Source organism: Cyprinodon tularosa, unplaced genomic scaffold (genome assembly GCF_016077235.1).
Source record: "Cyprinodon tularosa strain WSP-4 unplaced genomic scaffold, ASM1607723v1 ctg28, whole genome shotgun sequence".
Lineage (NCBI taxonomy): Eukaryota > Metazoa > Chordata > Actinopteri > Cyprinodontiformes > Cyprinodontidae > Cyprinodon > Cyprinodon tularosa.
The window spans coordinates 2,315,407-2,334,180 of NW_024038985.1; the positions used below are offsets into that span (position 1 = coordinate 2,315,407).

Sequence of the window (18,774 nt, forward strand, 5' to 3'; positions counted from 1 at the left end):
TGATTGGTTCTAATCTGTTTTTGTTGACCATATATGTCCTGCCTTGGTCAGGCCTTTGGAAGTTGGTTCTAACCACTGCTTTCCAAACTCATATGCTGGTATGTTGGCCAGGCTAACTAACAATAGGGTACCATTGGTGCCATTTATACTGTAGGCTGGTTTTCTGAGAAATGTTTGGCCACATACATGGAGGTGTAACTTGGCTTTTAACCAACTGGGCACAAGGGTCTTTCCTTAATGTTTGTTTTAAAAGTTGAGTTCTTACACTTTCTCCACTGTTTAGAGTTGTTTTTGTGTTGTTTATAATCCTGTCCAATGTAAATTGCTCCTGTAATTCCTCTTTAAAACCATCGATCTCAAAAACATCAACATCTTGGTTCTCAATAGTCTCCCTTATCCCTGAGGTGTAGATGCCTAGCAGAGTTTTCTCCATAGTGGAGGTCTTTCCTCTGTTTGGCCATGCGGGTGTTCATTTTCTCCAATATAGAGCTACTGTATGCAATGTGTGGCTTAATGACCTAAAATACTCGAATGGCTGAGCAGTTAGAAAAGACTTTCCTCTGTGGCCCTCTTGGTTCTCAACAAGTTGTGGGCTGAAGATAAATGAGCATCAAAGAAGACCTGGAATTTTAGCTTAATCTACAGTAGTGAGATTGTGCAAAGAGGTAGAGTCAAATCTCACTCGCCATCCTCCAAAATCTGGGAGTGTTGCAGAGAGCTGTGCAACTGTCAGAAGTGGGTGGGTTAACGTGTTAACAGCAGGGCTGCAAATAAAAGATTTTTTATTTCATCTCATGGCTTTTTAAACATCTTTACCAGGCCTATTAAAATAAACTTTTAATAGTGTGCATCACTCATTTCTCAGGAGTTTTCTCTGCAGATCTGGGTTGTTTTCCTATTGATGCTGAATTGTCTTGCCTCAAACCTTTTTCTAAAACTGTTGCATCTGTGATTCATATGCAGTAATCCAAAGATGTCATTCAGCAGATCCCTCAACAAGTTTTAAATTTAACTATTTTTTTTAGGGCTTTATCTAATTGGTAGCTGCCAGAAGCTGCATGGTGAGGAAAATAATCCAATGCTGTAGTAGTTATTATATATATTATGACAATAACCATTTCTTCTTATTACTCGTTAGTCATATATTCAGCCACTGGCTGCTTTGCCTGCTTTGCTCCGGTGACTGTAGATGCTGCTACAGATATGATTATAGCCAAGGACACAAATGTACTGGATGCCTGTTTTTATAATGCATTATGACTACTCTGAGGAGAGGAGAAAGAAGACAATATTCCACCATAAATATATATTAAGTTGTTCCTAAGAGCTCTGCTACAAGAATATTTTTTGACAGTTGCATTATAGATGATGATTCGAGGTACCTACTAACTCTGAATACTAAACACTGCTGTTTGCAGAGATTTTAAGCCACTTCTAGTTTATAATTTATTTCAAAGAAGCCATACATTTTTTGTAATCTTTTAAAGTAGCCTCAATAAATATGTATACTGGCTTTTTGAAGGTTATTCGGAGTTTCAGGAGTTTGGCTGCTTTTTTTGTGCAGTCCTTTTCCTGGACAATGACAACACATTTTGCTGGCTGTTTATAAAGATCTGGGAAGCGGACAATTGGAGAGCAAAAAAGATTAGGTTAAAGTAGATAGAGATCTAACATTTCATCTTGTTGATTTTTAACCAAAGTTTTGAAGTTTAAACCCATTAGGAGTTAGTATTTGTGGGCTATTGTATGTATAGGGTTTCATTTAAAAACAATTAGCATAACTTGGGTTAATATAGAATAATGTATGGAAAACATCGGTTTAGCCTATTCCTGTCACTAGACTGGTAGAAAACGCAGAAATAAAACTGATAAAACTGTATGGTTGCTTTAATACTGCTGTCTACCAAGCATACGTTTAAAAATGTACATGAAATCTGTGGAAATGGTGCTTTTGTGATGATTTTGCTTTCACTTGTGTCAATTGGTGACAGGACATTGACGTTATTTATTTATTTATTTATTTTTTAAGTGTTTGGATCAGATATTTATTGACAGTCCCTCGAGAACGTATATGAGCCACATAGAATCTCTGAGCTTCAAAACAGTATGTTTCTGTGTTTCTGGCCTCCTCCACAGAACGTTCCTCTTTTTCCCGATAAAAACACTCCCCTGTCTTAAAGTTGTAAAAAGGGCATTTTGTTTTGTGTACACACTGGGCCGGATTTATCAAGATCCAATTTTGCGTGCAGTAATTTGCTCTCGCAAAGTAGAATTTTGCGCGAGGGGCTGAACCATGGTTTGCGGGTGATTTAACAAGAGCTATTGCGTAACTGTTGGCAGGTGCAAAACTGTTGGAGACGCCCTATTTAAATGATGGTTTTGCGCGTTTTGTGGTTTTCGGCAAAGTAGTTTGTACAAACTAGTGCATTAAGAAATTTCAATCTTACAGTGACCCCCAACAAAAAAAAAAAAAAAAGAAATATATATATATATATATTTATATATATATATATATATATATATATATATATATATATATATATATATATATATATATATATATATATTCCCTAAGGTGGTATGTGGCTCAATTTCTACTTCACTGCAGTAAAAAAAAACAACAAAAAAAACAGGTGTTTTGTATTGGCCTGTAGAAAAATGCACATACCAAATGGCTCACAAGAAGTGACTGTGGATGAGATTACTGCGCGTACGCATCCCCGCAGCATTGGCATGTTGCTCCACAGGCGCAGGGGGAGAACCCCGACCCCTTCGGACAGCACTTCTGAAAAAACGAGATTGGGAGATCCCAGCTCTCGCTGCAACCGTACGCTGGAATGACCCAGATGCAAAAAAGTGCAATGTTGCAAGGAGTTTTGTGATATCTGGTATTGCGTGGGTCCTCCTTGTGGCTGGCTCCAAATCCATTCTGAGTTCCCCCAACAGCTTCAAAATGGCAATGCTGGATAAACGATATGTTTTGATGATCGTTTCCTCCTTCATTGCAAAAATATTCACACGGAGTGAAAAAATTCGTTCTCTGCGTCTCCTTGCTTCATTTCGATGTCTCCTTCTTGCGACAATAACCGTTGCCATGTGTGCGCAATTACGCATACAGACCATTTGCACCTTCTTTTGAAACGTGTTAAATATAGAGTCAGATACCGTTAGCAAAATTGCTTTCAGGTTTGATAAATCACTTTGCGAGTGCTAAATTAATATATTTACATGTTCTCCTCCTACAAGACACACTTTTGCGTGTAAATGCCCCATATTGCATATTCATTGCAGAAAAAGTACTAAATGGATAAGAGGCGCTATTTAGCACGTTTTAAAGACCAAATCCTTTTAGCACGCTGTTGATAGATCAGTTTGTACATTTTTTAGCGTGCGCAGTGAAATAGCTCACGTTTTTATACACGCAAACCTTTGATAGATCCGGCCCACAGTGTATACAAAATGACAATAAAGTTGTCAAAGCCTAAGTCATAATTTCTCGGTCTCTTGTGAAGAAAGTGAAGAGAAATGTCTTCTCCATCGCTAAACTGTCATCAGTGGGACCACTGGAGTGAACATTTGTGCAATTGTGTATGTGTGCGGTTTCATTTAAAAAAACATTTTAAAAAACATTTAGCATAACTTGTGTTAATATAGAATAACGTATTAGGAAAAAAAACGGCTTAGCCTATTCCTGTCACTAGACTGGTAGAAACAGCAGAAATAAACAAAGGGTTGGTAATTAAGGATGCGGCATGTTTTTTTTAGGAAGGCTGAACAAAGTCTGGCAACAGTGTAGCTAAAAATCTAATTTTAGTAACATTTTCTAAATAAAAAAAAAGAAACATCTGTCACTGTGCAGATTAGATGTTAAAAAAGCTATAACATATGAACTTTGGGATTTGGAATTGCGGGACCTTGCATTGTCTCTCTAGCCCTCATGTTATCAAAAGCTGGTCCATTTACCCTGTCTTATCAAATCATGGTGGCTGCTTGTATAGCAACCACTGTAGAAAAGCGAGGCAAGGCAAGGCAAGGCAAATTTATTTGTATAGCACAATTCAGTACAAAGACAATGCAAAGTGCTTTACATGATTAAAATACAGGAAGATAAAACAGAATCAAAGCAAGTAGGAAAAAATAAAAAAATAAAAAAAATAAAATAAAAAATGCAGAAACAAAAAAGAATATTAAACAGTTGGACTAAAGAAAATATGTTTTAGTTGAACTGTTTAACTAGAACAGTCGAAGGCAATCCTAAACAAATGTGTTTTTAATCTTGATTTAAAGGAACTCAGGCTTTCCGCACTTTTACAGTTTTCTGGAAGTTTTTTCCAGATAAGTGGAGAATAGGAACTAAATGCTGCTTCTCCATATATTTTAAAGTCTATTCTCTGAGATACAGGGAGCCAGTGTGAGGACTTTAGAACTGGGGTGATGTGCTCTACTTTCTTAGTCTTAGTGAGGACACGGGCAGCAGCGTTCTGGATCAGCTGCAGCTGTCTGATCCACTTTTTAGGCAGGCCTGTGAAAACACCGTTGCAGTAATCAATTCGACTAAAAATAAATGCATGGATTAGTTTTTTCAGATCATGCTGAGACATTAGTCCTTTAATCCTGGAAATGTTCTTCAGGTGATAGAAAGCCGACCTTGTAATTGTCTTTAAATGCTTTTGGAGGTTCAAGTCTGAATCCAGTACTACACCTAGATTTCGGGCCTGATCAGTGGTTACTAGTTGAAGTGAATGAAGCTTTTATAGCGAGAGCTATAAAAACCAACAACATAGACACCTGAAGGCTGTCTTCAAAGAAACTGGGCTTCTACAATACCTCAACTGAACAGTACTCCATGCCATGCTGCACTCCTGCACTCCATGGCATGCTGCACTCCATGCAGTTATGTTAAAGTAGGCCAGAATACGTGCTTAAGTGTGTTAATGCATTTAGGAGATTATTCAATCAAAAGCAACTTAAAGAAAGTAAAGGAAATAATACTCTCTCTAAAGACCTGGATCTTCAAGAGTTACCTGAAGCATAGTTTCATGGAACAGATGTTGTGATAGCAATTGGTAGATCCTTTCACCATTGTGGAATACCCATGGTGGGTGTGGCATTAGTCAATCAGAGAGATGACCATAAGCTACATCAGGGTCTAGTTGGATGCAATATGATCTATATAGGTTTTGCTGGTTATAAACATTGATGCCCAATTTTATACCATTAATGGAGGGTTTCATCATATCCTTACATTCTAACATTCTCCTTATATCTGCTGGGAGAAGACGACAGGTAAAAAGAAGACACATCAGTATACTTAACTATGTTTTTTTTTTTTTTTATTAAACTTTGCTTTTCTTTTATTCACAGCAGCCTGGTTATGTATAGGCATAAATAGTTGCTGCCAACTTCCCCTAAGAGTTGTAATGAAACATCTTCTATCAGCTGTAAGGTCTCTTATGCTCTTTCTGAAGTTTCTCCGACAGCGTCCTGGGCGGCCATGGCTCATGGTGTTGTCGGCCATTAATTAGCACGGAGCTCCTCCACCCCCCCATACCGTCCTCCAGCGTGTCAGACGTGTTTATTTTGCACAACAGGAACAATTAAGCAGCTGACAAGGCAGCCTCATTTAAAGTCCTCCCCAGCACCTCTAGCAGCTTATAGCACAGCTTAGCAGACACCTTGCAGCCCCCTTGCTGTTGCCTTGTAACCTTCAGTGGGTGCCTTGAAATGCATTTTGTTGTATGTAAGACGTATTATCATAACCAGATGCCCACGCTGCCGCCCACCCTTGTGCATCTTTGAAAAGCGAGGTTTGTTCTTGAATATCAAAGACACAGAGGTTCATTTAGTCAGGGCTCTGTTTGGGCCGCAGAGGCATGCTGATCTGAATCTCATTTGTTAAGCTGTCTGTCCTTATCCGTCAGCATCAGACGAGGTAATTTCTCCCTTCCCAACTCATCTTCCCAGTCTTTTAATTGGCAGAGATGTTTAGAGCTTCTGAACAACTGAGGTATGCAGATAAGATATTTACACTCCTTCTTGTGTTAGCCAGTTTAATCTCTACATTTTAATCATTAAACCTTAAAAAATCAATCTAAATTGCAATCATTTTTTTTTTTAAATGTTATGTGCATTGACGGTTGTTTAAGCAGAGCTCATATCTCATTAAACAACTGATTTGTCTGATCATAACATCATATTTGACAACCTTCAGCCTCTTCAGTAAGTGTATTCTCACTCGGCTCCACCTGTTTGTGATAGATGTCATGTTTATTAGGTGAGATGCTGCTGCAGTCTGATCTCTTATTAGATTAAATTAAAACTAATCAAAAGCAGTATTGGGCCACAGAGACTGAATTGGCTTGCAATCCCATCTACTTAACATCAACGACCTGGGCTGCTTGTGCAATATTTGTCTCGTTATTGTGTAACATCAGGCTGAAGACTGGCAGATCTTAACAGGACCCTCTAGATTTACAGAGCCTTGTAAACATTTTTATTCTCAAGCTATATGCGTATTTCACCAATAACTACGGATTCTAACATGCACACTCATGCTAAACGACCATCTCAGAGTGGATTGTCATTTAGACGACTTAGAGCATTTTTTTGTTCTAAAGAGAATAGCCAGGATAGATTTGCTTTTGGAGGGACAGGGTTTTATAAATCTAATCATGCTGAGGAATTAAGTGAATGTTCTGAAATCCTCTTTCATTTAAGATTTGTGCCTGATGAGATCTGCCAAAACTGGAGTCAGTTCTTGATTCTCGGGAAGCAGCAAGCCTGCCACTTTGTGAATGATTAAAATAGCTTATTGCTCCATCATGTTTTGGTGACACAGTTTTTAACGCCATTGGTTAAAATGTCGGTGTTATTTCTCCCTATGGAACTTTTTTTGCTCCATTAAATAAGAACTGTGTGTTTTAAGAGACAGCTCTGATCCAATGCTTTGACTAGCTGATCACGGGTGGTTCTAGACAGGGGCCAACGGGGGCCAGGGCCCCTGTAGATCAAGTCCTGGCCCCTATTATGGCCCCTGTACTGAAGACATAATACTCAAAGGAATTCTGCGCTGAAAAAGACATGGTTACTGATAGATCCTTTGGATCAATTTTATTTTTTTCTTTACAAATTCTGTTTTATTAACTGTTTAAAAACGTAGCATAAGTGGTATTGAGATAGGATCCCAGTTTTCATCTGCTAAATGTTTTTTTCCAAAACAAATGTAAAAAAAAACTCTACTTTTTACAGCTAATTTTAACAGTTTTTTCTTAAATGCTTATTCAGATTTTATAGAAAACTGTAATTTTAAACTTAAATTAAGTTAAAAAAAAAGGAAAATTCCTAAATTCTGAATGTATATTGACCTATTAAGACATTTAGAATTTTAATGAAACCTAATTTAATAGAAATTTCACTTCATGCAGCTATGTTAATTTATTTCAATCCCTTGGCCTGTTTTTTTATTTCATGCTTTTCTGTGCCCCCATGAAAACACGTTGGCCCCCTCCTGGCCCCCCTGGTACATTTGGTCTAGAACCGCCACTGTAGCTGATACACAAGTTTACAATTTATAAACTGGGTCATTTCTGAGTTATTATTTTATTTTTATTTATGTTGATAAGCTGCTGAGAGAAATGGTGTTGCACACAAATAATGAGTGTATTAACCTTTCAGGTCTGCCTTAACTATTATTGAATTAGCTAAATTCCCTTTTTTTTCTCAGCCTGCTTGTAATCGTTTCCAGAACTGATTCCTGCCTGTAGGATTTCATAAGTGCACATTGGCTTTTATCATTGGGTGCCACCAGTAATGTCAGCCCCCCACTGGCTGGCTGCCCAGTCCGAGGTTTGTGGACATCATTTAGAATGAGCCAACGCCACCACAGGCTTAACGCCAGCTGCAACAATAGATGTTACCCCTAAGCTAAGTCTGAGAGGTTATTACTGCAGTTTTTCAAATCCTAACAACACAGAACTGGAAAGGCTCAATGCTTCATTCTGTAGGCAGAGATATTGTTTTTGCAACAAGGAAGTACAGCGACGTTAGAGAAGGTCAATGAGTGATGACAGTGGCCACTTCATGACCCAAAGGGTTTGTATTTTTTTTCTTTTTTGTGTCCGTGGGTTGTTTGCCAAGAAGCGGGAGAGTAATTGTAGAGGTTGAGCCTCACATGGAGAGGTGTCAGGCACCTTCTCTATATAACCTGCACCCAAACTGGTTCTGTTTGCTGTATTTCTTCTCCTCAGTGGGAGTCAAACTTGGAATATATATATATATATATATATATATATATATATATATATATAATACATTTAAAAAAAAAGGGTTTATCAATCATGTGCAGTGACCCAAACCCAAATATCTTCATAGTTTTCTTAGAAATAGAACTTCTCAGGATCTTTTCATTTGAGTCTTACTATCAGATTAATTCTAAAGTTTTCAGGATCTGTCTTTGAACTTTTGACAATTAAAAAAAAATTTTTTTACCCACACCCTCCCTACCTCCCTGTGTTGTGTAACAAAATATGCCCTCCGGGTCATGGGTGGTTGATGGACCTGATTATATTAGAGTAACTGTAGCTCTGACTTAAATGACTATGGTATAGATTTGTTTTTATTATTATTATAAAAGTGTAACAATGTTTATCATCTTTAAATAAACATTGAAAATACAGAACCTGGTTAAAGTTGAATTTGATAATCCTTCATGTTGGTAAAATTCCTTAAAGCACACATAGATTTATCAAACCTTTTGTTTTAGGAAAAACATGCACCAATAACATTAATGAATTTAGGACCAGTTTACATTGGATGCATAAACTTGAAACACAAGCAAAAGAAGTTATTATAATAATAATTTTGTTTGTTTGATATTTGTAACGATGCATTATATGTAGGAAGACCTGTTTGTTTCCCTTATAAAATAGCGCACATTTTTTAGCAAAGTGTGGGTTGTGCTGAAGTGCTTACCACGATATGTCTCCAAACAGAAGGGAGCCACCTACCCAATGATTGGACATGCAGATAAGCATCAGGATCAGATTTTGATTTGTTTTTCTGCCACCCCCTTACAACATGGCACCCTGGTGGTGATCCATAGTTTCCTTCTTCATCATCTTGACATGGAAGAGCTGCACCATGAGTTTTGGCATTATGACACCAATGTCTCTGCATACCAACTGTGTGCATCTATGGGAGTAGAATTGCTTCCAATCAGCTAATTATGTTACTGGCATGAAGACATGAATATATATCATTTGTAATACAGTAGCCATCCAAGTGTTGCTTCAAGGCAGATTTTTGAGATTGCAGTGATGCTCAGTTTTAATGGTAAAAATGCAGATTAAAATTTAAAATTACTCCTGAGCTTTATTAGGATGGGGTAAAGTGGTGATCAAACTTTCCCAACTTTCTCAAAATTGTCAAGTTGAAAGGGCTTCTGTGCTACAAAGAATATATCTTTTTTTTTATTATTATTAAAGTAGCAAACTGGACATTTGTCATCCTATTAACTATAACAAAAAAACCATAAAAATAAAGCAAACTTTTCTTTTTCACAATTTGAATATTTAGAGCTCTTCCTGATTTTTTTTTTTCAATTAAAAATTCTTAATTACAACTTTCTCATCAAAATGGTTTTAAATAAACCTTTAAAGAATGTCTAGAGTGGTTCACAATAAAAGTACTAATTCTACTGAAAAAATTGCAGGATTTAAAATATTGTTTCATGGATTTTTCGCAGGTTCCAAAATATATAAATAATTACTTCTGGTTCCAATGTAAACTTAAGCAAAAAATACAAAATAAAAATTGTGCACAATAAGGAGTTGTAGGTCAAAGTCATGTGAGATGAAGCAAATGGCTCCTTCTCAGCTCTACATTTCTCAGATTCAAGCCAAAAAAGAAGCAAAAACAAGGATGAACATTGGTCAAGCTTTTAAGCAATGATGCCGACTGAAGGAAGCAAAGAGACTCAGAAGCATCGCAAAGGTTGCTTCTCTCCTTCTGAACAAGCATTTGCAATATTTAGTAACACTACACTGCAAAAAAATGAAATAATTCATTTTTTCTTAAAATAAGTGCATTTTTCTTGAATTAAGGATTTAAGTGAGACACTTTGCCAATGGAACAAGACAATTTACACTTAAATTAAGAAAAAAACAACTGCATTGTCTTATTTCAAGTGCATAATATCTAGATAGCTTATTTTAAGAGTAAAAATACTCATTCCATTGGCAAATCATCTTATTTACCTGTTCAAATTAAGGGTAAATACCCTTAATTTAAGACATTTTTACAAATTTTGAGATCATTTTTGCAGTGTAACCAAAGGTAAGCACCAGTATTAGCAGACCTGGCAACCTCCTGGCACACTCTCCCTTCAAAGACTCTCCGGAAGGTGTTAAGTTATGAAAATACAGCATGTCCACTGCCTTGGGGGTGGAAGGTGGGGTGAGTTTTATTATGTGCCATTCTTACTCTTTGAGGCCACACAGAATCAAGAAAGGGGCCACAAATGATGTTTGTATTCTGCTGTCGATTTCCTTTATTTTCCTGTCCTTGGTTTTGGGTCAGCCAGTCATCCCACTTGCTTCCTACTGACTTAACTGTGAAGGTTTTCAGTTTTTGTTTATTTTTTTTGCTCTCTGATGCATTCACTGAATCCTCAGCAGCAATCTAAGCCGTCTCCTCTTTTTTTTTTTCCTGTCACACAGTGGTGAGTCAGAATCTGGTGACGGACGATGTGTCTGTGGTGGAAGGAGAGACGGCAATCATCAGCTGTCGGGTGAAGGACAATGATGACTCTGTTATCCAGCTTCTCAACCCCAACAGACAGACTATTTACTTCCGAGACATGAGACGTAAGTATTACACAATATTAATAATTATCCATCTGCTATATCTACCATCGTTCTTTAATCTCCAAATATTTTAGGTTGATGTTGTCACTCATTTAGGCAGAGAGGGGAGATCTCCCCAGGGTTACCTCCAGCATATATGTTTGCAAAAATATCCACAACTTCAACTCTTTGATATTTATTCACATTATAACCCCCGTTTTTACACAAAATAGCACCTTACTATGAAATAAACAAAAAAGTTTTTTCTATATTTAGCCCTCTGTGCCCTGAAGCCCATTGATGAAAACGTTATTGCCTTTAGATGTCACCTAAGTAAAGCGTGATGAGCCCATCAGTGGGCTAAGTTTGAAATGTTATTTTATTCTGTTGCTCTTCTTTTTAGTCATTTATAGAGATTTCAAAAATGACAATGTCTAAATAAACTTAGAAATTAACAGAAACAATAAAAATAAGTTGATAATGTACAAAGTTTAGGCTAACGCTTACCCTTGCAGCTCATGGGTCAGTAATGGTCACCCTTCCTACGTCTCGGTACCCTTGAAGTGGCCCTCAGCCTTAAAAAGGTTGGTGACCCCTGATCTGGAGACATCACTGCTTCTGTGAATCATAGTGATGGCTGCTCATCTCTAGTTGATGAGGAGATGGATGGAGCTAAATGCAGTACAATCCTTAAAGAAAACCTTGTAGGGGTTACAGAAGGCCCGAATACTGGGTTGGTGGTTCACCTTTCAGTAGGACAATATTGATAAACATCTACCCAGAGAAGCAAAAGGTAGATCAAAGCATAAAATTTAAGAGTGACCTAATGCTTTTGCACTATGAGCAAGCATTTTACTTCCTGAAAATTAAATTAAACATCATGATTTACTTTAAGGCTGATGTTTAGGACTGATTTTGAACTGCATGTATTGTTTTATTCTCCTGCATTGGTCTCTTCACAAGGGTTGCAGGACTGCAGTGTAATGTCTCAGATATAGTAGGAATCAGAATATCCAGTATGTATAGGTTTAAGTCAACATTCATACAACCTTATAATTTAATTCCTTATCAGTGATCCATGATATTTGAAAATATACCTGACATGAAAAATATCCCTACAATATAACGTGGTGCACTACAAAGCGGCTTGAATTTAGTGCTTAGGGGGGCATTTAGTAGCCTCGTGAGACCATCCTGATCTCGCGAGCTTTCAAGGTTTCACTTGCTAATCAGTCTGGAGACTCTCCGTTAAAGAAAATTTGGAGCCGTACACCAAACGAACGTCCAATGAGCGTTGGTTTTGAGGCGGGTTGAGGTGTGACGCAACGAGAAGCGCGACAGTTCAGTCTAAAGAACATGCCGGCTTCAGCCGATGAAACTAGCGTTAGCGTGGCTATCGAGCAAGTTTTATCGGAATTACAGAGTATTTCTTCACTGAAATAAGAGCAAAACACTGCTCTGGAGGCTTTTCTCAGAGGAAAAGATGTTTTTGCTCTTCTCCCGACTAGTTTCTGCAAGAGTAGCCTGGCTTGTGGTTGTGTTTTCCTCGTCGCTCTGTTAGTACGTCATATGCTTCGTTGATCTGATTGGTTTATTTCACCAACATAGGCCAATCAGCTAAACAGTATTTTCGCCCCTTCCCAAAATGACTTCAATGGAAGGTTTCCAGATGGATATGCGGAGCAAATCCATCTGGCGGAGTCAGGTTAAGCATTTAGGCCCAAAAGGAAAATCTCACTAAAGCTACGTTCACACATCAGGTCTTAAAGGTTATTATATGAAAGTTTGAGTGAATGAACGTATCACTTTATTTCAGACAAACCAGCAAAAAGATACAAATTTTACATGCATATACTGTAATTAATGACGTGCAATTGTGAAATATAATATTTAGTGCGTATGTCTGAAATGAGCTATGGAAAAGTGAAACTGGTTCAGAACCCCGATCCCATAGAATAAAATGTAGAGGACAGAGCAGCAAACTGTATAAAGCACAAATTATAGATGTGTCTCTCTCCAAGTGTTTAATAAATAAATAATAAAATTCAAAAAAATTACATGACCTGCATCATTACAAAATGTTCTGCTTACATCTTCTTCATTTATTCTGCTTTCTTCAGCACTGGCATGGCTCACCTTTTCTTTGTTTTTGTCTTTAGTATTATACTTCCGGACACTCTCTGGTTTAGGGGGGAACTGCTTGTTCTGCCAAACGTTGTTAAAGAATCCTTTAAAATCCTTTTATCATAAAAGAAGAAGGGAGGTGAGATAAAAACAGTGCACTACCATTAACAGCCTTTAGTAGAATAGACGGGGAAACTACAGCTGTGTAAAAATCTACTCTGATCTAGGGCAACAACATAAAATTCAGACTCCAAATGCTTTAAAAACTATTTGATATGACTAGTACAACAACTGGGAGTGGCTCAAATTAGAATTTCTATAGGGGGGGTAAAGACAATGAAAGCGGGCTATTTAGACGGAAAAAAATCGAGTATCGATTTAAGTCACATTGCTTGCTGTTTGAACTTGTCATGATGTTTTTAAGAGATCTGACCCACATGCAGGAAACCACTCAGAACCAGAGTAAAAGTTTAACAGGTTTATTAGAATAATCGATAAGGTCTATCCAGGGTAAGTCAGAGAGCTGGTGAACTAGAACTGGAAGTGAGAAGGGAAGTTCAGAGGATAGTTCAGGGTCCGTTGTAAATTTGAACAATGTCTTGCAAAAAATCAGAGATGAACGGGACTCACGTTAGCAGAAAAAGGTTCTCTTTCCAGAATCCAGTCGGCCTGGGTTTATCCAGAGATTGGGGGACTTGTTGGAGGGCGGACTGGTTTTTTGGTTTGGTTGGTTTCTTGAGGAGCAGTGGAGCGGACTGCCACTTAGATTTCCAGGAGAACTTGAACAGGTCATGTGAAGATTAATCCCCTGCTCAGTGTGAAGCTCAAAAAAATCCTTCCAGGGGGAGAAGGCCAAACAATCCAGTTTGCAGGATGACATCCTGCCGAAAAGGCATAGACAAAAACAAGGTTAGAACTCAGTTTGACTCAGCTAAACTAAGCTTGGCTAGAGTACCCAAAACTGGCAAACACTCTGGCAACGAGTTAGTGTCAGTCCACCGCTTAAGAGTCCTCAGTAATGAGCACAACCAGAAGCAAGTGTGTGGGAGGACCAATGAGAACAGGGCGCCACCTGGTGATGGAGGGAGAGAACACAAAAAGAAAACACAGCCCACACACACTGGATTCCTAACAGAACTACGCCTAACTAAACTCCATACTGTTTGGGTTTTTTTCCCTTATACACACCCTTTTGATTAATGATTCTGTTATGCAGAATCAGCTGCTTGCATAAATGACTGAGGGCTCTGTTGGTTTCCTATTAAACTGCACATACCACTAAATTATTTACCATGCAGGAATTATTTGTTTCTACTAAAAACAGTGACTGGTCTGGTTGGTGATGTTGGACTGCTTTTATTTTGATCACAGCTGTAAATAGCTGTGATGTTTCGTTTCAAGATTAAAAAAGGAATCTAATCTTGTAAAAATGTCTGCATGTGTTCGTGTATTATCACATTGCAGTATATATTGCTTTAACCATATTGTGTAGTTCACATACAAGAGATTTGCATAAGCAACTTCAAAAACAAAGCAGGAGTTCATATGGAATATATTTACAAAAATAATGTTGATTTAGTGGCAGTAACCTGTCAGTTTCTCCTATGTTCCATTATTTATGCACCTAAAGGCAAAACTGTTGGCTGTGTTTGTAAACAAAGCACCAGGCGTTATCAAAAACATTTATTTTAATCAAAATCCAGCTAAATTGTTTTACAAATCAAACCTGGCAACATATTGGATGAACGATGCGAGTGTTTCAGTTGGTCCAGCATGCAGCCATCAACCCTGACAGGGGAGCGCAAGGCTGCTGCAGTTTAATCACTGTTAGAAAACAGTACAATCGATGCAAACACAGCGGGAGCTTGTTGTCTTAGCTGCTTAATCAAAGGAACAAGGTAAATGTGTCAGATGACTAGCATGAGCATTATTTCAGGCTGATTTACCTGAGCGCCACAAATAGTGACATGGAGCTGTTTTAGCTTGTGTTCATTGTTGTTGCCTCTGTTCCTCCCCCTGCTGTGTCAGCCTGTTTATCCAACCCCACTCCCACACGTTGGACAGAAATCAAAGATGCACTTTCTAACATTTTAAGGAAAACAGAGTGTTTGATCAGGGAAAGAAAAATTCTCTTATATTAAGACTGTATAACGAGGTTGTTTTGCTTTGTTTTAACGTTTGTTTAGCTAAAACAAAAAATTAAGGTAACTAAAGGAACAATTATGTTGTTTTTAATTATCTAATATTTTCTGCTTCAGGGTTTTAACACCTAGTGAAGCAGAGATGCACATTCTTTATTTTTATGAAAATAAAGAATGTACAAAATCCAAAAAGAAATGCAGCGAGGCTCACAGGCTACAACCAGCCTGTAAACTAGGGCTAATTTGCGTATCCGTCAGAAATACATTTGTGAGTTTTGTGTCCATTTTTAAAACGTACTTTGCATGTGTAAATCTTGTCCTGTGGATGTACATATCTTTCGTGCTTGTTTTACTTGTCCTCTTCATTTGCAGATTTTGTGGCCGGCGTTCAGTCAGACCAGCATACCTATAGTCAATAAGCATGCGCAAGTTGTCAGATTTGTGCTTATCCCGTTAGTTTTATACGAGAAATAGACTTTAAAATACCTCAACGGGCATGTATCCCTTTAGTCATATACAAAAAAACAAAAACAATTTAAGGTCAGATCACCATACGCTTCAAAAAAACACCAAAAAGTAAGCCATGAATTCTTTCTGTCTTTCTTTCTTTCTGTCTTTTCTTTCTTTTTTTTTCTTTGTTTGTTTCTTTCTTTCTGTCTTTCTGTCTTTCTTTCTTTTTTTGTTTCTTTCGTTCTTTCTGTCTGTCTTTCTTTCTTTGTCTTTCTTTCTGTCTTTCTTTCTTTTTTTGTTTCTTTGTTTCTTTCTGTCTGTCTTTCTTTTTTCTTGTTTCTTTCTTACTTTTCTTTCTTTCTTTCAATACGAGCCTAGCACCACAGCACAGCAATCTGCTAAAGGAAACTAGAAAATTAACAATGTGGAGCTGCTCTGTTTAAAATCAAGACAGGAATTATAATGCAACAGCTAATAACTCCATTGGTTGTATTTACATAAACTTTAACATTATTTCTGTAGCCGCCAGCTGTGCTATAGTGCTGGTTTACTTTCAGCAGTATAAAACTCTCATCAGTAAATTTAAAAAAAAAAGTACTTTTAAATGCTACCCATATGTTTTTATTTCTAATTGGAAGTACTTTTTTATGTTATGGCTGCTGATAACCGCCATGATAGAAGTTTGTTCCAATGTTGTTAAACGATCCCATCTGTGAAAAGGAGCATGTGTATGAAAATATATACAAGAGGGAAAGGGTTAATGATAGTGTTGTGCCGATGCTATTTTTTGCCCCCTATACCAATACCTGGCAATACTGTGAAGTATTGGCTGATACTGATACCATACAGATACAATCTGTTTGAAATTGATGTGTGTGTGTGTATATGAAGAACTGCATACTACTTTGACGTAAAATAATTGCCATCATGGCTTTGTCAAGCTGCTACCTACCTTTAAAAAGCAGCAAAAAGTCTAATACGAAGTTAATCCAGTAGAACTTTGTATGTTTTACCTGGAATGGATAAGAATAGTTGAATAAACTTTTGGCTTACAAAATGGTATCGGTGCGCTATTTGTTGGTACTCGCCAATACCAATACGACTATGTTAATGCTGGATCGTGGCCTCGTCAGTGCAAGAGTAGTTAATGGTGTTTTATGCATAAACTGCAATAGTGGTTAGGGTGGTTTGATTCAGGAAGAATTTGCTATCTATAGGATTTTGCCTGGGAGAGTCAGGCGGCGTCATAATCTCAAAATGATCTATGAAGATGTTCCACCAGGAGCAGCAGAAATAAGCATAAACGTTGAATAAAGCCTTCCTTAATTTAAGTGCTGCTTACTAGATGGTAACAATAGATAGTTAAGGCTACAGTGTGTAGTTTTCAGCTCTATCTAACAGCATAGTTATTGAGCTCTCTCAGCCGCTGTTCTCACACTGATTCCCATCTGCTCCTGCCTGAGCTCAGGAACGCCGTCTCCCCTTACCTCAGTGACCAGGTGATTTGTTTTTGGCACTCAGACCAAAACAAACATGGATGGAGGGCAGTAGAAAGATGCTAATCCGCTCCTAAAATAAACAAAAAAATGTAACAACCAGTGCCTGAAATCTGTGGTCTGCATAATAACTGGCTGGTTGCCTGTCATTGCCGGTGTAAGTCTAGTTTACATAGATCATTTTATAAAAAGTATTTTATTAGTCTGTCTAGGAGTGTATATAGGCTTAACTTGCTGCAGTCCCCTTTAAAGCTTAAAGGCGATTTCGATAATCACTAGCTTCTCAAAACATGTCAGCCTTCAAAAATGCAAAACCACTCCTATTTAACTATAAATAGCAATTGCTAAGGCAAGGTAAACGTAAAGATTGAGACATTACATACTGTAGCATATAACTGTAGAGTATACATATATGCTATGAATTCATTTCTCTGTTATTAAACTGGAGCTTCATGCATGAAAACAAACATGAACCTCTCCATGGTCTCATCAAGCAGAGGCTTTTGTCAGCTTCTCTGAGGTGAAATGTTCAGTCCTTCAAACTCCCAGCTCCCTTCTTTATGTGTCGCCTTTCAAAAGCACCTTGTACAAACTACACAAGGACAACGTTTGCAGAATGCCCTCACGTGTGCACCAAACAAAACTCTGCATTTATCTGCTGTGGGGCCGATGAAGAGCCGACTCCCACAGCGCCAGCTGTCAAGGGCATCGTGTTCTGCTTTGACGGCGGCTCCTTGATCTCCTGTGATCCCTTCTAGGCATCTTTGCTGCAGCTGCACTGCTCCATTATGACATAACCTCCACTTGGCAGCTTCCAAATAACATCGACCCCTTCAACATTTCACATCTGCTATATCTCAGACTAAATCCGCAGAGGTGGATTATGTCAGTGAGTTAGAGATGGAAAGGAGAAGCGCTGATTACTTTTAAACTGGTTTCAGGAACTTGGACAGAGACACTTGACTATTTGTCGTGATTTTGTTTCATTTTCTGGACACCAGAAAGCTGTAGAAAAGCAGTTTTTCTGCTTTCTGTCTGGCATTTTGTGGAGTTTAAAATGTTATTTGAATTAAACTTAGAATTAATGGATTTTTTTTTCTGCACTGCATTTTGTTTTACATCCATATCTCTACACATTAGCTCCAGATGCTTTAAAGAACAGTTTACTTTGAAGACGGCAGCATCTGCTTGGTACTTTTATTTTGTAAGGAATCAAAAGAATGTAGTTATATGCAACTAGAATTTATAGACCTTTTAAAATTTGTTAAAACTGGCAGAGAAGTTTATTAAACCATTTGCTACACTTGAATGACATATGCTATGCCTTCTTTTGAAAGCCCTACAACATAAGAAAAATATTTTCACTCCAGTACCACACTTGCTATAAACAGCAAGGTGAAAAACCTCTTAACAACGATTAGAGCAGGGGCATGTCATGATGTTTCAAGGTTCTGACCCAAAAATGCAAAAAACCGAACAGAGAGACCAAGTAAAAGGTTTAACGGGTTTTATTGAAGAAGGGAGAAGAAATGTTGCTCTGAACAGTGCTCAACCGGAACTACAAAGTGAGGGGAAGACACAGCGGTTAGTTCAGGCTCAGTGGGGAATTTGACTCGTGAAACTTGGAGAAGAGGTTTTGGTTGCTGACTCACGTCTCCAGTGAAGTTGTTGTGTCCTTGAATACTTTTTGTGTGCTGTGGTTCCAGTTTTTATCCGATTCAG

General features: G+C 37.8%; 1 protein-coding gene across 1 annotated transcript in view; it reads left to right on the forward strand.

The window, feature by feature from the left end:
* Positions 1-18,774, forward strand: part of LOC119786802 (cell adhesion molecule 1-like) — a gene marked incomplete at its 3' end in the record, with an annotated part of 539,389 nt that overhangs the window by 436,434 nt on the left and 84,181 nt on the right. Inside the window, exon 3 of the mRNA XM_038290356.1 lies at positions 10,716-10,862. Within this exon, the coding sequence (XP_038146284.1) occupies positions 10,716-10,862 (147 nt within the window). The remainder of the gene's footprint in view (positions 1-10,715; positions 10,863-18,774) is intronic.